The sequence below is a fragment of the Sturnus vulgaris genome, unplaced genomic scaffold, assembly GCF_052056855.1.
Source record: "Sturnus vulgaris isolate bStuVul1 unplaced genomic scaffold, bStuVul1.hap1 Scaffold_155, whole genome shotgun sequence".
NCBI lineage: Eukaryota > Metazoa > Chordata > Aves > Passeriformes > Sturnidae > Sturnus > Sturnus vulgaris.
The window spans coordinates 2,987,834-3,008,945 of NW_028276072.1; the positions used below are offsets into that span (position 1 = coordinate 2,987,834).

Consider the following 21,112-nt stretch of genomic DNA (forward strand, 5'->3'; position numbering starts at 1 on the left):
TTAACAAGGTTGGAAAAGGTCTTTGAGATCATCAAGTCCAACCTATGACTTAACAGCTCCTCATCAACTAAACCATGGCTGTCAGTGCCATGTCTAGTCTTCTTTTAAATGCCTCCATTGACAGTGACTCCAGCACCTCCTTGGGCAAAATATTCCAGTGCCCAATCACTCTTTCAGTGAAGAATTTTTCCTGATATCAAACCTAATCTGTCCTTGACTCACCTTAAGACTGTGTCCTCTTGTTCTGTCAGTGGTTGCCTGGGAGAAGAGACCGACCCCCACCTGACTACAGCCTCTGTTCAGGTGGTTGTAGAGAGTCTCCCTGTAGACCACTGTAGCCATTGGGGCCATTGTAGCACAGCAGGGCCTCATGGAATCAAGGGGAGCACAGTGACAGTGTGGGGCTCCATGGGACAAAGGGGCCATTCTGACCCCATGGAACCAAGGAGAACTTTGTTGCACTAAAGGGAATCATGGAACAAAGGAGGCCGTTGTGACACAGCAGGGCCTCATGGAACCATGGCAACCATGATGGTACTTTGAGGCCTCGTGGAACCAAAGGATCATTGTGGCACTGCAGGGACTCATGGAATCGTGGAGACTGTTGTGACACTTTGCCGCCCCATGGAACCAAAGAGTCCATTGTGACACTACCAGGCCTCATGGAACCGAGGATTCATGGAAGAGTGCTGGACTCCATGGAAACAAAGGTTAAATGTGATGTTGTGGGACGTCATGGAATCCTGGAGGCCATGATGACACTTTGAGGCCTCGTTGGATCAAGGGGCTCTACAGGGCCCCATCGAACCAAGGAGACCCTTCTGACACTGTGAGTCCCCATGGAACCAAGGGTCCATTGTGATACTGCGGCACCAAGGAAACCCCTGTGACACTGCAAGGGATCATGAGAGCAAGGGACCATTGTGACACTGTGGAGCCCCATGGAAACAAGAGGACAGCTTGAATCAGCTGGGCCTCATGGAACCAAGGATCCAAGATGACACAACCACTGTGACACTGCAGGGCCCCCTGGATCCAAGGGAACAGGGAACAGGTCTGATTGGCTTGGCCCTACTCATCCAGCTGCCCTTGGCATGTTGAGGTTCTCTTCTCATGTGCCCCTGAAACACTGGCACTCATGGCTTTCTCTCAAATGGAAAAGAACCGTCCTTCTCATAGAATCATCCATAGCCAAAATGGGATTTCCCCTCCATAATTCCCAATATCTAGGGATGGCTCCTAGACAAAAGCTGCCATTTCCAACAAATCTGGTTGCCCTTGTCTTGCTGAGGGCCAGCTCTCAGCTGCCTTCAAACCCTGGGGCTCAGTGATTTCCTGCCAATGGAAAAGACCCATTCCTCATGCACAGGCACCCATGGCCAAAATTGTTATTTTTCCTCCATGTTTCCTATCCCCAAGGGTTTCTCCCAGACAAAAACTGCCAGGACAGACTGCTTTGGCTGCCCTTGGTCTCTGCTGGTTGCTTCTATTCTACCCTGAAAAAATGGGGCTCTGTGCTTTCCTTCCAGTGGAAAAGAACCATCCTTCTTCTCCAAGTGCCCATGGCCAAAACTGGGATTCCACCACCAAAAGTCCTAGATCCAAGGATTATTCCTACACAAAAGCTGCCATTACAGACAGGTCTGACTGGCCTTGGCCTCCTGAGGACTGGCTCTCGCTTGCTTTCCAAACACTGGGGCTGCATGCTTTCCTTCCTATGGAAAAGAACTGGCCTTCTCCTCCAGGCAAAAAGGGCTGAAATTTGGAATCAACATTCAGAATATTGAATATCCAAGGATTCCTCTCAGACAAACCTGGCAGGACGGACAGGTCTATCTGGCTTTGGCCTCTGGTGACTGCAGTCCATCAGCCCCTGAAACACTGGGGCTCTGTGATTTCCTTCCTGTGGAGACCATGGTGACGCTCTGGGGCCCCATGGAACCATGGAGACCATTGTGACACTGCAGGGTACCATCAATCAAAGGGACCATTGTGACACTGCAGGGTACCATCAATCAAAGGGACCATTGTGACACTGTGGGGACCCCATGGAACCAAGAACATCATTGTGGCACTGCTGGGCCACATGGTCCCAAGGAGCTTTGTGGAACCAAGAGGCCATTGTTGCATTACAGGGCCTGGTGCAGCCCAAGGGCCATTGTGATCCTGCAGGGCACCGTGGATCCATGGAGACCATTGTGGCATTGCAAGGCCCCATGGAATCATGGAGAACATTGTGACACTGTGGGGAACCAAAGGGCCATTGTGACCCTGCAGGGCCTCATGGAACCAAGGGAACATGGAACAGATCTGGCTGATTTTGCTTTCCGTGGGCTGCCTGATAGGTCTGGCAGGCTTTGGAATGGTGAGGGCTGCCTCTCATCAGCCCGTGGAGCACTGGGCCCAGTGCTTTCCTGCAGCACTTGGAGGATGATCTTGCTCCCAAAGGGACGTTCCCATGGTGCCAGCTCAGGAACTGAAATGGGGAGTGGGACCAGAGAGGAGAGGGGAAACAGGGATGGGCTGTTTGCAAGTAAGGCCATGCAGATGAGCAAGAAGAAGAAAAAGCCTGGAGCAGGAAAGAGTAAAGAAAGAAAAGGTGGAGCAAAAGAAATGCTTAGGGCAGTTTTGGAGTGGCTGTCAGGCAGCCGTGACTAAGTAGCAACATCTGCAGTGGGACAGGAAACTCACAGCTCATGAGAACAAACTTTCTGGCTGACTTCAGAGGACACAACAAAGCTGAGTGGTTTCCCTGATGTCCCCCAGCCCTTGCTGGCCCCAGGGGCTGATGGCATTTGTGCTCTCTCAGCTCCATGTCCCCACAGCAGCACCATGGGGGTGCTGAGCCTGCTGTGTGCAATGCAAACAGGGGCTCCTGAGCCAGTGCTGCCGTGTGTGTGCCTGCAAGGATGCGGCTCCTGTGTGAGCTGGGGGAGAGGCCAGGGCTGCAGAGGGGGGATGTTGTTGGCAGGTGCATGAGGACGCTCTGGGACGCTGCCCTGAGGTGTCCAGTGCAGTGGGGATGGAGCAGCCCCTGCTCTGCTGCTCCTTGCCAGGGTGTCCCCCTTGCAGGGAGCTTGCAGAGCACCAGCCTGGGGCTGCTCCCGGGGCTTTTCTCTGCTCAGCATTGGGCTGGCCAAGTGTTGTGGAGAGAGCCTGGCCAAGGAGCCTGGAGCCCCCAGGCCCTGCCCTGAGGCGTCAGTGCTGCCCCAGCAGTGCCCATGGTCTGTCCCTGCTGCAGCCCTGGCACTGCCACCCCCAGGGCTGTGCCCGGCCCCGAGAGCACTCAGGCCCTGCAGCAACACGAGGGCCAGGAGGGCAGTGGGGCAGTGGCACGGGAGCAGCACTGGCAACACCAAGTGCTGCTGCTGCTGCTGCTGGGCACAGCTGCTGTGCCAGCACTGATCTGCCCCAGCTCTGCACACAGAGAAGGGAACAAATGGGGCATCTCTGAGGAAATCTTTGCTGGAAGATCCTTTATTTCATTTAAAGCCACCACAGCACATCTCCTCTATGGCGCACTCTGTAGCCACTGCAAAGATGGGGAGAATTAAAATGAGAAATGGAACAAACAATGGGTTTTCTTGTGGACAATATGATAAAATTGAATCAAAAGAAAAATAACCCCACAACTACACCATCAAGAAGTATCAAAGATTACTTTTATTACAAGTGATTTGCAGAAAATGGTCAGCAGTTTAATGTTTCCGAAACCATCTAGTTATTATTGTCCACACTGCAGCCTTGAGCTCCTGGTTTCTCAGGCTGTAGATGAGAGGATTCAGGGCTGCAGGCACGACTGAGTATAGAACTGATAGAGACAGATCCAGGGATGGAGAAGACATTGAAAGTGGCTTAAGGTAGGTTAAAAATGAGGTGCTGATAAGCAGAGAGACCACAGCCAGGTGAGGGAGGCAGGTGGAAAAGGCTTTGTGCCGTCCCTGCTCTGAGGGGATCCTCAGCACAGCCCTGAAGATCTGCACATAGGAGAAAACAATGAACACAAAACAGCCAAATAACAGAAAAGCACTACCCATAAGAAGCCCAAGTTCCCTGAGATAGGAATTTAAGCAGGAGAGCTTGAGGATGTGTGGGATTTCACAAAAGAACTGGCCCAGGGCATTGCCCCGGCACAGGGGCAGGGAAAATGTATTGGCTGTGTGCAGCAGTGAATAGAGAAGGGCACTGGCCCAGGCAGCTGCTGCCATGTGGGCACAAGCTCTGCTGCCCAGGAGGGTCCCGTAGTGCAGGGGTTTGCAGATGGACACGTAGCGGTCGTAGCACATGATGGTCAGGAGGAAATACTCTGCTGACATGAAGAACACAAAGAAAAATACCTGAGCAGCACATCCTGCATAGGAAATGTGTCTGGTGTCCCAGAGGGAATTGTGCATGGCTTTGGGGACAGTGGTGCAGATGGAGCCCAGGTCAGTGAGGGCCAGGTTGAGCAGGAAGAAGAACATGGGGGTGTGCAGGTGGTGGCCGCAGGCTACGGCGCTGATGATGAGGCCGTTGGCCAGGAGGGCAGCCAGGGAGATGGCCAGGAAGAGGCAGAAGTGCAGGAGCTGCAGCTGCCGCGTGTCTGCCAATGGCAGCAGGAGGAAGTGGCTGATGGAGCTGCTGTTGGACATTTGCTGTCTCTGGCAATGGGGATCTGTTCATGGATAAAGGACAGTGACAAGTCAGCAGAGGCTGCTTTGAGCTAAACCTGGGCCATTCCCTATAGACTGTCCCACTGTGACTCACCCACCCTTGTTCCTGCTCTGGGAAAACCTTCACCCAGGTCCCCGACTGAGCTCCAGTTGTGCTGTCTGAGTGTGCCAGGAGCAGCCTGGTCTGTGCCTAGGGACTCTCAAGGAGCCATCCCTGCCTGGCTGACCTGGGTTTGTGGCTGTGTGGCACAGAGAGAAGGCTGGATATTCAGGATTTGTCTGTGGAATCCCTCTTTATGGAGAAAGACTTGGTAGCTTCTGCACTCACAAGTCTAAAGGATGGCAAGTGTTGGTTTTAGGAATTATTTTCCTTCCCACACATCATTCCTGGTTCTCTGAGATCAGAAATCCCAGCATTTCTGCTGCACTCACAGTTTGCCACTAAGAGGCAAAGGATTCCCTGGGCAAGGGAATCCTGGTCAGGGCAAGGTGAGGGACTGGATGGGCTTGTTCCCAACTGCCCTGGCTTTGCACCTTTAGCTCCAATCAGAGCACAATCACACCCCCATGTCACTCTGGGATAAACCAGACCCTGCCCAGAGCAGAGGGATCCCTGAATGTCTCACCCTCTCTAAAGGTCTCTGAGCAAGGTCTCAGCACCCCCTTCTGCCAAGGACACTCACGGCTCCCTTGGCAAACCCAACAGCATTTCCTCAGCTGTGGCATCTCTGCACTTCCCCGAGGGACATTCAGGGAACTCCGAGAGGCTCTGGCACAGATTTGCACCCAGGAGGGCAGCTCAGAGCTTGGAAGGACACAGCAAGGAGACCCCCAGGTGTGCCCATGATGGGAGGGGGTTCAGCTCATTCCCCTTTGCCAGGGATTGCTTTGCCCTCAGCCCCACAGGTCCCAGGGAAACTTGGACACCCCATTCCCATGGACACCCCAGCCTGGCAGGATTCCCAAGGGCAGTGCCTGGCTCAGCTGCTGCAAACCCCAGAGGCTCCCTGAGAGCAGCAGATAACAATGACAATATCAGAGGAGTGCAGAAACAAGAGAAGATGTTGTGGTGCTGTGCCTGGGAGGGCAGGGCAGAGACAGCCGGGCACTCAGGACAGTGTTCCTGTGCCCAGCTGTGCACGGCACCTCCCACACACCAACAGTGCCCTCCTGCCCCCAGCATCGCTCTGTTCAGCCCCCTCTCCTTCCCTGAGCATCCCCCTGGGCCTGGACATTTCCCTCCTGAGAGCTGCCTTGTCCCTGCCAGGCTCACAGAGCCCATCCCACCCTCTGTGCACTCACCTGGCCCTACAGAAACCTGCCTGTCTGCAGGGCCCTGCCTGGGCAGGCTCTGTCTGCAGGTGAGCAAGAGCAGCTCAGGAGAGCCCTGCAGGGTCCTGCAAAGGTGATGCTGGTGCTGCCCAGGGCTGAGGAGTGGCTGAAGGCCCTTTGGGAGGCTCCCAGCAGAGACATTGACCCCCCCAAAGTTACAGATCTGGAGTCTCTGTAAATGTTCAAACATTGCTTTGATGATCCAGATGTGTCCCTTTCAACTCAGAATGTTCTGTGATGCTGTGATTACAATTCCTGTTCTGCTTCTCTCATCCTCCTGTTGTCTAAAATCAAAAGAAAAAAAAATCCCTTGAAACACTGTTAGAACAGTAAAATAAAAAACAGACTTTTATCAGAACCTTCCAGGTGTTCCAGTGTGGATGGGGCACACCTAGCCCCGATTTTAACACCTTATTAAGGTTGATTAATTAGGATATTTAACAGGAATATCCAATAGGGCATTCAGTTTCCCATGTTACACACCCTTGGGTGAACCCATTGGAAAAGGTCCAAGGCTTCGTTGCCCCAATTTTGTTATGACTGCTCACATTCTGATTAGAAAAATAATTGTTCTTGTAGGTCGTCCTCCTGATAATAAGACTATACAGTATTTCTGGAATGTATTTAGAAGGTCAGCTTATTATTCTAAAATCTAAGAGAAAGGTTAGGAAATGTACTAGAATTAATTAAGGATTATAGTATATAAGTATATAATAGTAGTTTAATAGAGTTAATTAAGAGTTTAATAGTGTCCATTAAGGATTATAATTTTAGAACTATATAACAGTAGTTTTCAGAGCTATGAATATACGAAAAATGTACAAAAACAAAAATATTTTTGTCATCACCCCAACTTTTTCATCCTTCTCCAAAGAAGAAATTGAAAACACTCTCAAGAAAACCTCTGATCTTTGCACCAGTCCCAGGCTTACCCTCTTTTGGGAAGTGTCCTCCGGAGCTGTGCCCAGGCTGGTCTGGAGCTGGGAGCAGCCCTGCCCCACACAGCCCCTCTCAGCAGCAGCACCTGCCCTGCTCAGGGTCTCTCCTTGCCCCCACAGCTTCTCCCCAGTGCTGGGAGCAGCTCCCAGGGCTGGCTGAGAGCTGTCCCTGGCAGGCAGCAGAGTCCCTGCCCCAGCACAGCGCCCTGGGCTGCAGGACCCTGCTCTGCACCACAGCCCTGGGCACCCCTGGCTGCTCTGCACAAGAGATCATCAGAGAATGTACTCACACAGTCTGCAGGCATTGGGATGTTCCAGCTTTAGGAGATCACTGCAGGAGCTGCAGCTGCATTGTCCTGCAGCCAGAGGCTTCCTGTGTCAAGGGCTGGGAGTGATTCTGCCCCAGTCACTTGTGAGCATCTTCCCAGCCCTGACTGATTGAAGCTCTCTGTGCCTCTGTGCTGTGCCTGGGGTGGCTGCAGGCAGTGCCCCAGCCCTGCTCTGCTGGGAAAGGAGCTGCTCATGAAGAGAAATGTGTTTTTGAAGCTCTTCTTGGTTGCCAGGATCGCCTTCTGTGCCAGGACCCCAGCGCAGCTCATCAGCACAGACACAGCACAAGGACTTTAATGACCATCCTGGGGTTTGTGCTGAGGCCCTGAATATCAATCCCTGAGAGGGAGATGAAGAAACCTCTCAAGAACTCCAAGTCATAATCCAACTCCAAAGTTTCTTGAAGTTTTAATGGGTCCCACTGAGGGACACAACTGAGAAAGTGTCCCCAGGTTCCAGTTAGAGCAGGAAATTTGAGGCAGTGATGACAAGTGGGGACAGCAGGGTGTGTGCCACCAAGGGCTGGGAGGAGACACCTTGTCCTGAGCCACTGGGGCCTCCTGGCACAGCCCCAGCAAGGCTGACCACTGTCACCCCTTGTCCTGCCCTCAGCATCCCCCCACATCCCAGTGGCCTCAGGGATCTGCTGGGATGAGTCCCTGGGGAGCCTTGGTCAGGAATGGCCCTGGGGGGCTCCTTCATGCTCCCAGGGACTGCAGGTTTTTCAGAGGACTTTGGGTTTTGCTTTTGCCTTGGAGTCTCTGAGACCTTTGTGCAATCATGGCCTCCAATTATCTTCTTTAATGAGTCCCTTGAGAGCCTTTCTCAGTAACAACACTCAGTGGGGCTCATTAATGCTTCAAGGCACTCAGGATTAATTTAAATTCTACTTTTTGACACTAAGCCTCTGAGAGGTTTGTGCAGTGACAGCTTCCAATTATCTGCTTTAATTAGTCCCTTGAGAGGCTTTGTTAGTAATGATACTCAGTGGGGCTCATTAATGTTTCAAGGTACTCTGTTTTTTTAAGGTACTCTGAGTTTCCCTTTTGACACCAACTCTTTTAGTAGTTTATGCAATGATGCCCCCAATTATCTACTTTAATTAGTCCCTTGAGAGCTTTGTATTGACACTCAGTGGGGCTCATTAATACTTTGAGATACTCAAGGTTTTAAAGGGAATTTGGATTTTCCTTTGGATTACCCTTTCTCTCTGAGTTTCTGAGAGGTTTTTGGGCAATCCTCACGTCCAGTTCTCTCCTCCAAGGAGTCCATGAGGAGCCTGTGCTGGGGATGGACCTCAGTGGGACCCTTTAATGCTTTGAGACACTTTGGGTTTTTCTTCTGACTTGGACTCCTGGAAAGGTTTGTGCAATCTCCTCTCAGGCACTGATGGTCAAGGGCTCAGCACCAAATGCACCACGGGGCTGATTGGGATCAAGCAAGTCCTGACAAACCATGGCTCTGCCTTGATTTCCATCTGGTCTGGTGCCATTCATTAGGAAGAGTTTCAAATCCAGTTATGAGAAATATTTCTAAGAGATTCTAAGAAATACACATTCCTGTTTTGAAGGGTGTATTTTATTGCTATTCTCTTTAGAGCAGGAAGTGATTACAGCATTCTGTGATTCATATTGATGCAGTGTCTCTCCTCAGGAGGTCTGGCCTGCTCACAGAAGCTGTGCCTTGAGATCTGACCCAGTGTGGACAACCTTGCTCCACATTCCCCAATCCCATCCTGTCTGTCCTCACTCACCTGACACCTACTTTCCTTGCAGAATTGGCTGCACGCAGAGTAAGAGTGGTTTTCTTCTTTTTCTGAAGCAATCTAAAACTCCTGAGTTTCCCCATTACAAAGAGACACTGTCCTTAATTGTGTGCTAAGCCCAAGCTGCCACCCAGGAGGCTTCTCTTCCCAAGGCAGAGCCAAGCAAGAACTTCTTTAGACATTTGGACTCCCTTAGTTCCCTGAGGCCTTGTTGTGTCACCATGGACTCTTGGTTCTGTGAGGTTCTGTAGTGTCACAATGGATGTTTGGTTCCATGTGCCCCACAGTGTCACAGGGGTTTCCTTTTCCCTGTGGCAACCAGCAGCAAACCCTACTGCTGGGGCCAAATGCCTGGGAAGAAGGAGAAGGGGACATTTGGAGTGATGGTTTTTGTCTTCCCAGGGCACAGTGACATGGGCTGGGGCCCTGCTGTCCTGGAGATGGCTGAACACCGGCCTGCCCATGGAAGGGCTGAGACACAACAACCTCTGTGCATGGAACTACAACAGCAGAGAGCTCAGGCTGAAGGCTGGGTTTAAAGACTGTCACCAGCACAGGAACCATCAATGTGAGAGGAAAGATGTGTGCTCATGTCTTTACAAATCATTTGGTGGGTGAAGGGATGGGTGTTGAGGTGTTTGAAATTGGTTGCAATGTTTCTACTGACTTTGGGCAGCGGGTTTGTTACTGGGCCCAGCCAGCTTGGCTCCTCAAATAGACAAGGGTCTGCACAAGGCTGGACTCCTGAACTTCGGGGGGGAATGCCAGGTTCAAGGGGGGATATGGACCAGGATATTCAGGAAGGCTTTACCTTCCTAGTGCCTCGGTCAGTGAGGAAAGGAAGAGCTGGCAATGTCCAAGTGGCACCTGGCTTCTGTGAGGCCCCACTGTGTTTGCAGCTGACACTTGTGTTCCCCAGACTGCCTTGTGTCACAGTGCTCCCCTGGGTGCCCTGAGTCCCTGCTGTGTCACAATGGACACTTGCTTCCATGAGATCCCATTCTTAATTACAACGCTTTATGTTAGCTTTTTAGTCAATCAAATACTTCTACAAAGTTTGCTAGCATCCTTTTTCACCAATCATTAATTGCTTTGCTTCCCATGGCTTTGCCACAATGCATCATTTATGAACCAATCCTATAACACTTCACAAACCTACATTGATATATCTTATACTTCCAATTAACTTTATAACAGGTTCTATTGCTAAGCTTTACAATCTTTTACTATCTTACTTAACATACTGCTTTGCTTACGTAATGCATATTTCTGTTTGCTTAAAACATATTTATACTTAAATTAAAAGCTTATATTCTTGTTTTATATCTATTTATATCTATTTATATCTATTCTACTTTTAATGCTCAGATTGCCCAAGATTTCTCCAAGGTCTTAGGTCAAACCTTGTATCTTCTATGAGCCTGTATGCACAAGGCCCTGAGAGCTCTCTGTGCCTGCATTTCCCACACCACCTGTCATCTCTGCCTCCAATTTCCTGCTCACACTGGAACCTGGGGACACTTTCTGAGTCACAGGCCTCAGCAAGACCCATCAATGGTATCAGAAACTTTGGAGTTCGATTATGACTGAATTCTTGAGAAGTTTCCTAGAAAACAACGGTTCTGCCATGATTTCCCTCTGGTCTAGTCCAGATTATTCGGACAGTCTGATAATGGAATAAAATCTTTTTAAAACCCCTATCAGTTGCCCCATCTCTGTAGAGACGGGATTTTCCAACAATGCGGAGTCCCTGAACATCAGTCCGTGAGAGGGAACTGAAAGAAAACTTCTCAAGAACTCAAGGTCAGACTCAAACTCCAAAGTTTCTTTAACTTTAATGGGTCTCAATGAGGGATATGACTCAGAGAGTGTCCCCAAGTTCCAGTTAGAGCACAACACTGGAGGCACTGATGACAGGTAGGGACAAACAAGGGAAAGGTGTCTCTGATGCTGAGCAAACCTGGATGTGTTTCAGGAATGCAAAGGGCCAAGGGCTGAGCCCCAGCCCCTGGCAAGGCAGATCCTGTCCCTCCCTCATTGCTCAGGGCTCTTCCCGGGCCACTGGGCTCTGGGCATGTGCAATGCCAAGGGCAGCACCATGGGGTGGCCCCTGCCAGGCTGCTGAGCAGGGACAAGGAGGCAATGAGGCCCCAGCACAGCAAGGCTCACTTGTCCCCTGCTGGCCTCAGGCCCAGGGCCAGCCTGCATGGCCCAAGTGCTGCAGGAGTTGGCTGTGTCAGGGCCTTTCAGCTGCTGCCCATCCCTGTGCCCTCTGCAGCCCAGGCTGTCCTACGGTGTCCATGCCCTGCGCCTCTGTCCCTGCAGGCTGTCGTCATCCCCCGGCTGCCCCACCTCGCTGGCCCCTTCCTTTGCTGACAGCTCTGCCTCCTGCCTGCCTCTGCCTGCACACACAAAGCTTTGGGCTGGATACCAAAAGGGTTTAATTCAAGTTTTACTTTGCCTGCGCAATTTAGCAGATAAACAAGGTACTGAGGGGCTGCTTTCCCTGCAAGGATGGTTGGAAGGGAAGAAGACGACATCTGTCTCAAGGGTGCAGTGACAGAAAAAGCAAGGACTGAATCTGGGAACATGGGGTAGGTTTCATGGAAATGGGTAAATTGTAATACATACATAACAACTGCATATGAGCAACATGCATTTTCAGTCATTTGTCCAGGTCAGGTTAGGTGTTATCCGCTCATGGACCTCAGGCCTCAATAAATTATGCCCTCTTTATCATCAAATTAGTGTTAAGGAGTCTTATTCAGGTATTTTTGGATTTGGTCACAGCATGGCCTCACAGACCCAAGGAGTCAATTGTGACACTCTGGAATCTCATGGTACAAAGTGTCCATTGTGGCACAACACAATGCCACGGAACTAAGGAACATTATGACATTGTGGGGCTGCATGGAACCTAAGTCCATTATGAAACTGCAGGGCCACATGGAACTGATGGTCCATTGTTATACTGCAGATCCAAGGAGACCATTGTGACACCATGGAAACTCCTAAAACCAAAAGGTCATTGTGACAGAGAAAGGCCTCATGGAGATAAGGGGCCATTGTGACACAGCAGGGCCTGACAGAACCAAGGAGTCCATGGTGACACTGTGGAGCCTCATGGAACAAAGGGTCTGTTGTTAAACTGGGGGCCCTGTGGAAGCATGGAGACCATTCTGATACTGTGGTGCTCCATGAAGAAAAGGGGCCATTCTGAGTGTGCCAAGCCTCATGGAACCATGGGGCCATTTGAGACATGGTGGGGCTTTATAGAACCAGAGGTCCATTGTGGCATTGCAGGGCCTCATGGAACAATGGAGACTATTGTGACTCTTTGGGACCCACTGGATCCAAGGGGCCATTGTGACACTGCAGGGCCTTGTATAACCAAGGGGTCATTGTAGCACGGCAGGGCCTCATGGAATCAAGGGGACCACAGTGACACTGTGGGGCTCCATGAGACCATGGGGACATTCTGACACCATGAAATCAAGGAGACCACTGCTACACTAAAGGGTCCATGGAACCATGGAGGCCATTTTGAAGCAGTTGGGCCTCATGGAGACCATGATGACACTGTGAAGCCTCCTCTAGCCTGAGGACCATTGTGGCACTTCGGGGCCTTGTGAAACGAAGGGGGCCCAAGAGACACTGTAGGACTCAGTGGGACCAAGTGTCTACTATGACACTGTGGGGTCTCATGGAACCAATGGTCTGTTGTGACATTACAGAGCCTTATGGAGTCATGGAGACTACTGTGACACAACAGGCCTCATTCAACAAAGGGGCCATTGTGACACTTTGTGGCCCCACAGAACCAAGGAGACCACTATGACACTGCAGGGCCCATGGAACTAAGGGTTCATGTGACAGTGCAGGAACCAAAGGTTGGATGTGACATCGTGGGGCTTCATGGAATACTGGAGACCACTGTGACACTTCAAGGTCTTGTTGAATGAAGGGGCTCTGCAGGACCTTGTGGAAGCAAGGAGACCATTGTGACACTACAAGACCCCATGGAAGTAGGGGACAGTTGTCACACTGTGGGGCCCCATGGAAGCCAGGGGCCAGTGTGACACAGCTGTGCCTTGTGCAGCCAGGGGGCCATTGTGATCCTGAGGAGCCCAATGGAACCAAGGGACCCTTGTGACACTGCAGGACTGCATGGAATCACAGAGACCATTGTGACACTCTGTGGCCTCATGGAACCAAGGAGCTATTGTGTCAATGTGCAGTCCCATGGAACCAAGGAAACCATTTTGATACTGCAAGGGGTCATGGAAGAAAGGGACCATTGTGACACTGCAGGGTCCCATGGATCCAAGGGAACAGGTAACAGATCTGGTTAGTTTGGCCTGACTGGTTCAGTGCCCTTGGCAGGTCAAGGGTCTCTTCTCATGTGTCCCTGAAATACTGGGGCTTTGGGCTTTCCTTCAGATGGAAAAGAACTGTCCTTTTCACTCAAGCATCCAAGGTCAAAATGGGATTCCCTCTCCCAAATTTCCAATATCCAGGGATTGCTCTCAGACAAAAGCAGTCTTTACCAGCAAGTGTGGCTGTCCCTGTATTCCTGAGAGCCAGCTCTCACCTGCCTTCAAACCCTGGGGCTCAGAGCTTTCCTTCCTATGGAAAAGAACTGTCTCTCCTGAACAGACACCCAAGGCCAAAATTGGTATTTCCCCTCCAAAATTCCCTATGCGCAAGGGTTTCTCCCAAACAAAAGCTGCCAGGACAGACAGGCCTGGCTGCCCTTGGCCTCTGGTGGTTGCCTCTATTCTGCCCTGAGACATTGGGGCTCCTTGCTTTCCTTCCTACAGAAAAGAACCATCCTTCTCCAGGTGCTCATGGCTGAAATTGGGATTCTGCCTCCAAAATTCTATGTAATCAAGGATTGTTCTAAGACAAAAGATACCAGGACAGATGGGTCTGGCTGCCTCTGGTGGCTACTGCTCATCTGCCTCTGAAACACCAGGGCCCTATACTTCCCTTCCAGTGGAGAAGAATCATCCTTCCTTTCTCCAAGTGCCCATGGCCGAAATTGGGATTCCACCTCCAAAAGTCCTAGATCCAAAGATTGCTCCTACACAAAAGCTGCCATTACAGACAGGTCTAACTGGCCTTGGCCTCCTGAGGGCTGGCTCTCCCCTGCCTTCCAAACACAGGGGCTATGAGCTTTCCTTTCTATGGAAAAGAACTGGCCTTCTCCTCCAGGCACAAATGACTGAAATTAGGATTCCACATTCAAAATTCTTTATATCCAAGGGCTGCTCCCAGACAAACCTGCCAGGACAGACAGGTCTGCCAGGCCTTGGCATCTGGTGCCTGCTGCTCATCTGCCCCTGAAACACTGGGGCTCTGTGGTTTCCTTCCTTTGGAGACCATTGTGACACTGTGGGGCCTCATTGAACCAAGGCGAGATGAAACAGATATGGCTGGTTTGGCCTCCCAGGGGCCACCTGAAAGATCCAGCTAACCTTGGAATGTTGAGGTCGGCCTCTCATCAGTCCCCGGACCACTGGGGCTTTATGCTTTCCTTCCTGTGGAAAAGAACCATCCCTCTTTCCAGGTGCCACTTCCAAAATTGATACTCCCGCAGAAAAATTCCCTACATGCAAGGCTTACTCCCAGTCAAAGGCTGCCAGGACATAGAGCTCTGGCTTCCCATGGCCTCTGGTGGTCACCTCTCATCTGAAGGAAACCCTGGAGAAAGTATTTAAGGTTTGTCTGCTGGAACATCAATGAGGCTCTCATCATCTGCAAAACTCAGGTGCTCTTCTGATTATATGTGTCTTTATTTTCCTCATTGTGTATTATGCATGAACAATTTTTCAGCTGAATAATATTATTCTTATCACTCTGCCAGTGTTACCTGACACAAAACACCTCCTCGACATGTGGATGGACATCACCTGTATAAGCAAACACACTAAAGAATCCAGCAGGAATTATTTGTCTCTGCTCCCATGTCTCACATCTCCTGTAGAGCTGGAGGTGCAGCCATGGTGCCCAAAGCAGCCCTGGGGCTCTGTGCCCCATGGCCTCCCTGCTGGGCAGCCTCTGCCAGCTCCTGCCCAGCCCGTGGCACCTGTGGGCCTGCACTGACAGCCCTGCCCCGGGCTCTGCCGGGCTCTGGGCCAGCACAGAGGCCAGGCAGGGCTGGCCATGGCCGGGAACAGGCCCTGAGCCCTGCAGGAGGATGGAGCTGGGCCACAGCCAAACTCAGCCCAGGGCAAACCTGGGCTCAGCAGCCAGGGCTGGCAAGGGCTGGGGACAGAGGCTGGCGCTGACAAATGTCCTGGGCCCCCTCCCTGCTCTGTGCATGCCACCAAGGGCACAGAGCAGCCTCCTCTCTGGGCCACTTGCCTGTTTGCAATGCCTTCCCCAGGCGCTGGCCCTGCCCCACAAGGCCTGGGCTGAGTCCTGCCCCTGCACGCTCAGCCAGGCTGACATGGACACTGCTGCTTTCTCTGGCAGGCTCTCTCAGGCCAGCCCAGCTCCCTGCAAGCTGTGCCAGCTGCCCTGAGCTCTGTGCAGCACCAAGGGCCTCTCCCCAGCACAGCCCAGCCGGCTCTGGCCCCACAGCTCTGCTCAGGCCAGGGGGCTCTGGGCAGTGGCCCCACGGCCTCAGCCCCTGCCAAGGGCACAGCAGCAGCTGCAGCTCAGAGAGGACTCAGCCCCAGCCATGGGGAAGGTGCTTGGCCAAGGCAAAAGGAGGCTCCCTGGGTGCCCTGCTCCCCTCTCCCTCAGCTCCTGAGAGCTCTGCAGCCCCTCCTGCCATCCCATCTGCCCAGGCCAGCACAACAGCCCCGGCCTTGGGGCCCTCCAGAGCTGCTCCTGCTCCAGGCCCAGGGCCTATCCCAGAGCTGGGGCAGCCACAAAGCTGTGCCCATTTCTGATCCTTCCTTCTCTCATGAGGATAGTAAAACATTTTTAAAATGTGGTTGCACGGTCATTTATTTCACCTTAATGCAATGTGAGACCCCCTTCTTACACAATGTCTCTGGGTCACACAAGAAGGGTTGTAAGTAAGTAACTAGATGGGGGTGAATAATAGCATTTCTTTTAATATAACAGAATCAGAAACCGAAAAAAAATATATATAAAAGCAGACATGGCCTCTCATGATGTGCATTAGGAGCTGCTGACAGAGGAAAGAAGGCCTTCTGTGGATTTTGCTGGTGGGATACCTCCACTGGATTCCATGTGCCCACCAAGCCACTCAATCACTCCCCTCCTTGGCTGGACAGGGGAGAGAAAATAATACAGAATACAACTCATACGTTGAGATAAGACAGTTTTCTATAGCAAAAGAAGTTTTTACATGCATCAGCAAAAAGAAACAAACAAAATAAAATTTTATTCTCTACTTCCCCTCAGCAATTTATGTTCAGCCACTTTCCAGGAAGCAGGAATTCAACAGGCAGAGGTTGATCGGGAAGGAAAACACTGTAAAATAGGGAATGCCCCCAATTCACCCTCCTTTCCTTAGCTTTTATACACTCTGGAATATTGCTTTGGTTAATTAGGGTCACTGGGCTGGTGTCCCTTCCCAGGATCTGACCCTCTCTCAGCTGCTTGATGGAGAGAGAATGCTGCAAGACAGCGCTGATGCTGTGCCAGCTCTGCACAGCAGTAGCCAAACCAGGGGTTTGTTTCTATCTCCTTTCTGCTTCCCAATGCAAAGCAATGTGAGGCCTGTTATTGGAAAATGAAAGGGCTGAAAAGCACCCTGTCATGGCTTTCCTGAGAGCTTCTTTGAGCTCCTGGTTCCTCAAGCTATAAATGAGAGGGTTCAGGACTGGAGGCACCAGTGAGTACAAAACTGAAACTACAAGGTCTGTTGCTGAGGATGAGATGGAGGGGGGCTTCAGGTAGACAAATGTGTCAGTGCTGAGGAACAGGGAGAGCACAGCCAGGTGAGGGAGGCAGGTGGAAAAGGCTTTGTGCCGTCCCTGCTCAGAGGGGATCCTCAGCACAGCCCTGAAGATCTGCACATAGGAGAAAACAATAAACACGAAGCAGCCAAATCCTAAACAGAAAGTGACCACAAGAAGGCCAACTTCCCTGAGGTTGGAGTGTGAGCAGGAGAGTTTGAGGATGTGTGGGATTTCACAGAAGAACTGGCCCAGGGCATTGCCATGGCATAGGGGCAGGGAAAATGTATTGGCTGTGTGCAGCAGAGCATTGAGAAAGCCACTGGCCCAGGCAGCTGCTGCCATGTGGGCACAAGCTCTGCTGCCCAGGAGGGTCCCGTAGTGCAGGGGTTTGCAGATGGACACGTAGCGGTCGTAGCACATGATGGTGACAAATGAAAATTCTGCTGCAATGAAAAAGGCAAAGAAAAATACCTGAGCAGCACATCCTGAGTAGGAGATGGTCCTGATGTTCCAGAGGGAATTGTGCATGGCTTTGGGGACAGTGGTGCAGATGGAGCCCAGGTCAGTGAGGGCCAGGTTGAGCAGGAAGAAGAACATGGGGGTGTGCAGGTGGTGGCCGCAGGCTACGGCGCTGATGATGAGGCCGTTGGCCAGGATGGCAGCCAGGGAGATGGCCAGGAAGAGGCAGAAGTGCAGGAGCTGCAGCTGCCGTGTGTCTGCCAATGGCAGCAGGAGGAAGTGGCTGATGGAGCTGCTGTTGGACATTTCTTCATTCTGTGTATTGTGGACTGTTAAAAGAAAACATTGACAAGCTGGGACAGATTTCTTTGAGCCAATCCTGTGCAATTAAATTAGAAATCCTCTCAAAACTATTTCTCTTTCTGTTAGGGAACCTGAGTAAAAATTTCATTCTTGAGTTCGGATTTCTGCTGCTGCTGAGTTAATGCCTCATCTGCAGCATTGCTCTCCACCTGAACTCTGAGGAGCCCAGAGGGAAAACAGGGCTCCCTGTGCCCCAGTGCAGTCAGACCTCCTGGTCTTACACAATCATCTATTGCTCATTTCACCTCCCTGTATTTCTGGGAAATCATACTTAATACTGACTGGAAAGATAAAGTTGTGTTGGGAAGGATGAATTAGGAAAACCTTATAAATACAAGTGACTAGCAAAAGACTTTGAGAATATGGAAAATATAAGTGAAATAGAAATGATAGCAATTTTCGACTGTGTGGCTGAAAGCAACTGAATGCCTGAAGGCCCCTTTGTTTAGATAATGTTAGATGCTGCAAATACCAAGAAGAAAACAGACATCCTCCCTAGGCATGGCAGGAAGGGTCCCAGATAAAATTTAGAGATAAGAAAAGCAGAAAAACATGGTAATATAGTGATTCCTATAGGTTGCATGCAAATGTTAGAGAATTTGTATCTTGTATTAGATTGGTTAGTGGAAATTAGAATATTCAACATAGAAGATTTAATGTATTGTAAGCGGGAAAATCACTCTCTTATGCCCTTACTCTCTTCGTTCTTACTTTCTTAAGCTCTCTTCTTTTACTCTCACTCTATCCCTCTCTCTGCCCTGCTCTGAGCTGCGGCTGCAGTTCCCAGCAGGGCCTTATATAAACCCACACCCTACGAAATAAACTGCAAACTTCAAGACTGGAATAAAGAGAGCGCCTGAGTTTGTCCCAACCATCCCAAGGCAGCGATTCCTACAAAGTTGACTCCTTTGAATGGTCGGGTTTTTAAGTAAGTTACTGTAAACCCTCTCTTTCCTTGTGCAGCTGGGCAGGAGGGTAACCAGTGTTCATGTGGCTCTCTGCTGCCTAGAGTTGTGGCTTCTAGGAGCTGTTTCTCTCTATCCAAGCCTTGTCCCTGCCGTTGGTGCCAGAGCCCAGCCCAGCCCTGGGGGCTCAGCTCTGCCCTGCACACCCCTCCCAGCACAGGGCACTGCCCAGGGCCATCTCCCTGCCAGCAGGGCCTTAAGGGCAGCTCACACAAACTGAGATGCTGCAAGCCAAGGAGCTGCTGCTGCTGTCTGTAAGCAGGGGAGGGTGAGGAGGCACTTTGTGAGGGAGATGTGAGGCACATCTGCTGATGCCCAGTGGGACAGTGCAGGAGTGTCAGTGACACAGACACACCTGACAGCCCCTTTGCCTTGCCTTGAGGAGAAAGCTGAGAGCAGCCCTGGCCATGCAGCACCATCTCCACAGCAGGAGGAATCTGCCCTGATGGGGGTGGCTCCTTGCACCTCCAACTTCTCCCCACAGTCCATGGGGAGCTGCCAGGCAGGCTGAGAGCTGTCCCTGGCAGGTGGCATATGGCCTGGGCTGGCCAAGAGCCCTGAGGGCTGCAGGAGCTGCTCTGCAGGACAGCCCTGGGCAGCCCTGGCTGCAGCCCCAGCTTCAGCCCCTGCAGCCGTCCCTGGCAGCAGGAGCCGTCCTGCCCTGTCCCTCTGACGGTGCCCAGGGCAGCCCCGCTCTGCAGAACATCCTCATCCTCATCCTCCTCCTCCTCCTCCTCCTCCTCCTCCTCCTCCTCCTCCTCCTCCTGTGCCTCAGAGAAACTGGGAGAGTCCTCCTGACACATTCTCCAGGCCGAGGGCTGTGCTGGCTCCAGGAGATCCCTCCAGGAGCACAGGGGACATTGCCCTGCACCCACACACTCACCATGTCCAGGGATGTGAAGATGTTTCCCCAAGTGCAGTCTCAGCTCAATGTCTTCCCAGTCTTGAGTGCCTTGAGCCTGTCTGTGCCTGGCTCCTGTGCCCTCAGTGCCTGCAGGCAGTGCCCTCAGCCCTGCTGGGCTGGGAGAGGAGCTGCTCCTCAGCAGAAATGTCTTTTTGAAGCTTCTCTTGGTTTACCTTGGGAGCTGCCTCTGTGCCAGGAGCCCGGCCCAGCTCAGCAGCACAGACACAGCACAAGAACTTTAATTAATCTCTTGGTTCATTAAATATTTACATTATAATCACTCCCTGAGAGAGTGTTCCAAAAACTTCTCAAGAACTCAAATTAAAATGCTGAAGTTTCTTGAAGTTTTAATGGGTCCCACTGAGGGACACAACTGAGAAAATGTCCCCAGGTTCCAGTTAGAGCAGGAAATTCGAGGCAGAGATGACAGGTGGGGACAAAGAGAAGTCGAGTCTTTCCCTTTTGACACCAACTCTTTTAGTAGTTTATAGAATCATGCCCCCAGTTATCTGCTTTAATTAGTCCCTTGAGAGTTTTGTATTGACATTAGGTAGGGCTCATTAATACTTTGAGATGCTCAAGGTTTGGGTTTTGCTTTTGCCTTGGAGTCTCTGAGAGCTTTGTGCAATCATGGCCTCCAATTATCTGCTTTAATGAGTCCCTTGAGAGCCTTTGTCAGAAACAACACTCAGTGGGGCTCATTAATGCTTCAAGGCACTCAGGGTTAATTTTAAGTTCTACTTTTTGACACTGATTCTCTGAGAGGTTTGTGCAGTGATGGCCTCCAATTATCTGCTTTAATTAATCCCTTGAGAGGCTTTGTCAGTAATGATACTCAGTGGGGCTCATTAATGCTTCAAGGTACTTTATTTTTCTAAGGTACTTGGAGTTTCCCTTTTGACACCAACTCTTTTAGTAGTTTATGCAATCATGGCTCCAATTATCTGCTTTAACGAGTCCCTTGAGAGCCTTGTACTGACACTCAGTGGGGCTCATTAATGCTTCAAGTTACTTCAGTTTTTTAAGGTACTTTCCTTTTTCCTTTCCTCTCTTACTCTCTGAGTGGTTTTTGGGCAATTCTGGCCTCCAGTTCTCTCCTTCAAAGAGTCCATGAGGAGCCTGTGTTGGGGATGGACCTCAGTGGGACCCATTAATGCCTCAAGACACTATGAGTTTTTCTTCTGATTTGGACTCCTGGGAAGGTTTGTGCAATCTCCTCTCAGGCCCTGAGGTTCAAGGGCTCAGCACCAAATGCACCACGGGGCTGACTGGGATCAAGCAAGTCCTGACAAACCATGGCTCTGCCTTGATTTCCCTCTGGTCAAGAACTTATCCAGCAATTAGTTACACTGAGTATTTCAGCTACTTTGATATTTACATTTTCATCACAATTTTCATGACTAATCCTTGGTAAAACTCTAGAGGTGTTTCTGGCAAACAAAGATTGTGGCTGCTATCAAGACACAACTTACAAACACCAGTAGTTCTTTAGTGACATGGTTCTTCATTATTTTTCCTCAATCT

General features: G+C 50.9%; 2 protein-coding genes across 2 annotated transcripts; both read right to left on the bottom strand.

Annotated features, from left to right (window-relative positions):
- Positions 1 to 3,695: 3,695 nt before the first annotated feature.
- LOC148219347 (olfactory receptor 14C36-like) lies at positions 3,696 to 4,631 on the bottom strand. The gene has a single exon (XM_088157737.1). It carries the CDS (start codon positions 4,629 to 4,631, stop codon positions 3,699 to 3,701), a length of 933 nt encoding a protein of 310 aa, XP_088013863.1. The 3' UTR covers positions 3,696 to 3,698.
- Positions 4,632 to 7,328: 2,697 nt separating this feature from the next.
- On the bottom strand, positions 7,329 to 17,662 carry LOC148219348 (olfactory receptor 14C36-like). Its single transcript, XM_088157736.1, has 2 exons — positions 16,749 to 17,662; positions 7,329 to 7,389 (listed from the first exon to the last, which is right to left on the bottom strand). Exons 1-2 carry the CDS (start codon positions 17,660 to 17,662, stop codon positions 7,329 to 7,331), a joined length of 975 nt encoding a protein of 324 aa, XP_088013862.1.
- Between the last annotated feature and the right edge of the window lie 3,450 nt (positions 17,663 to 21,112).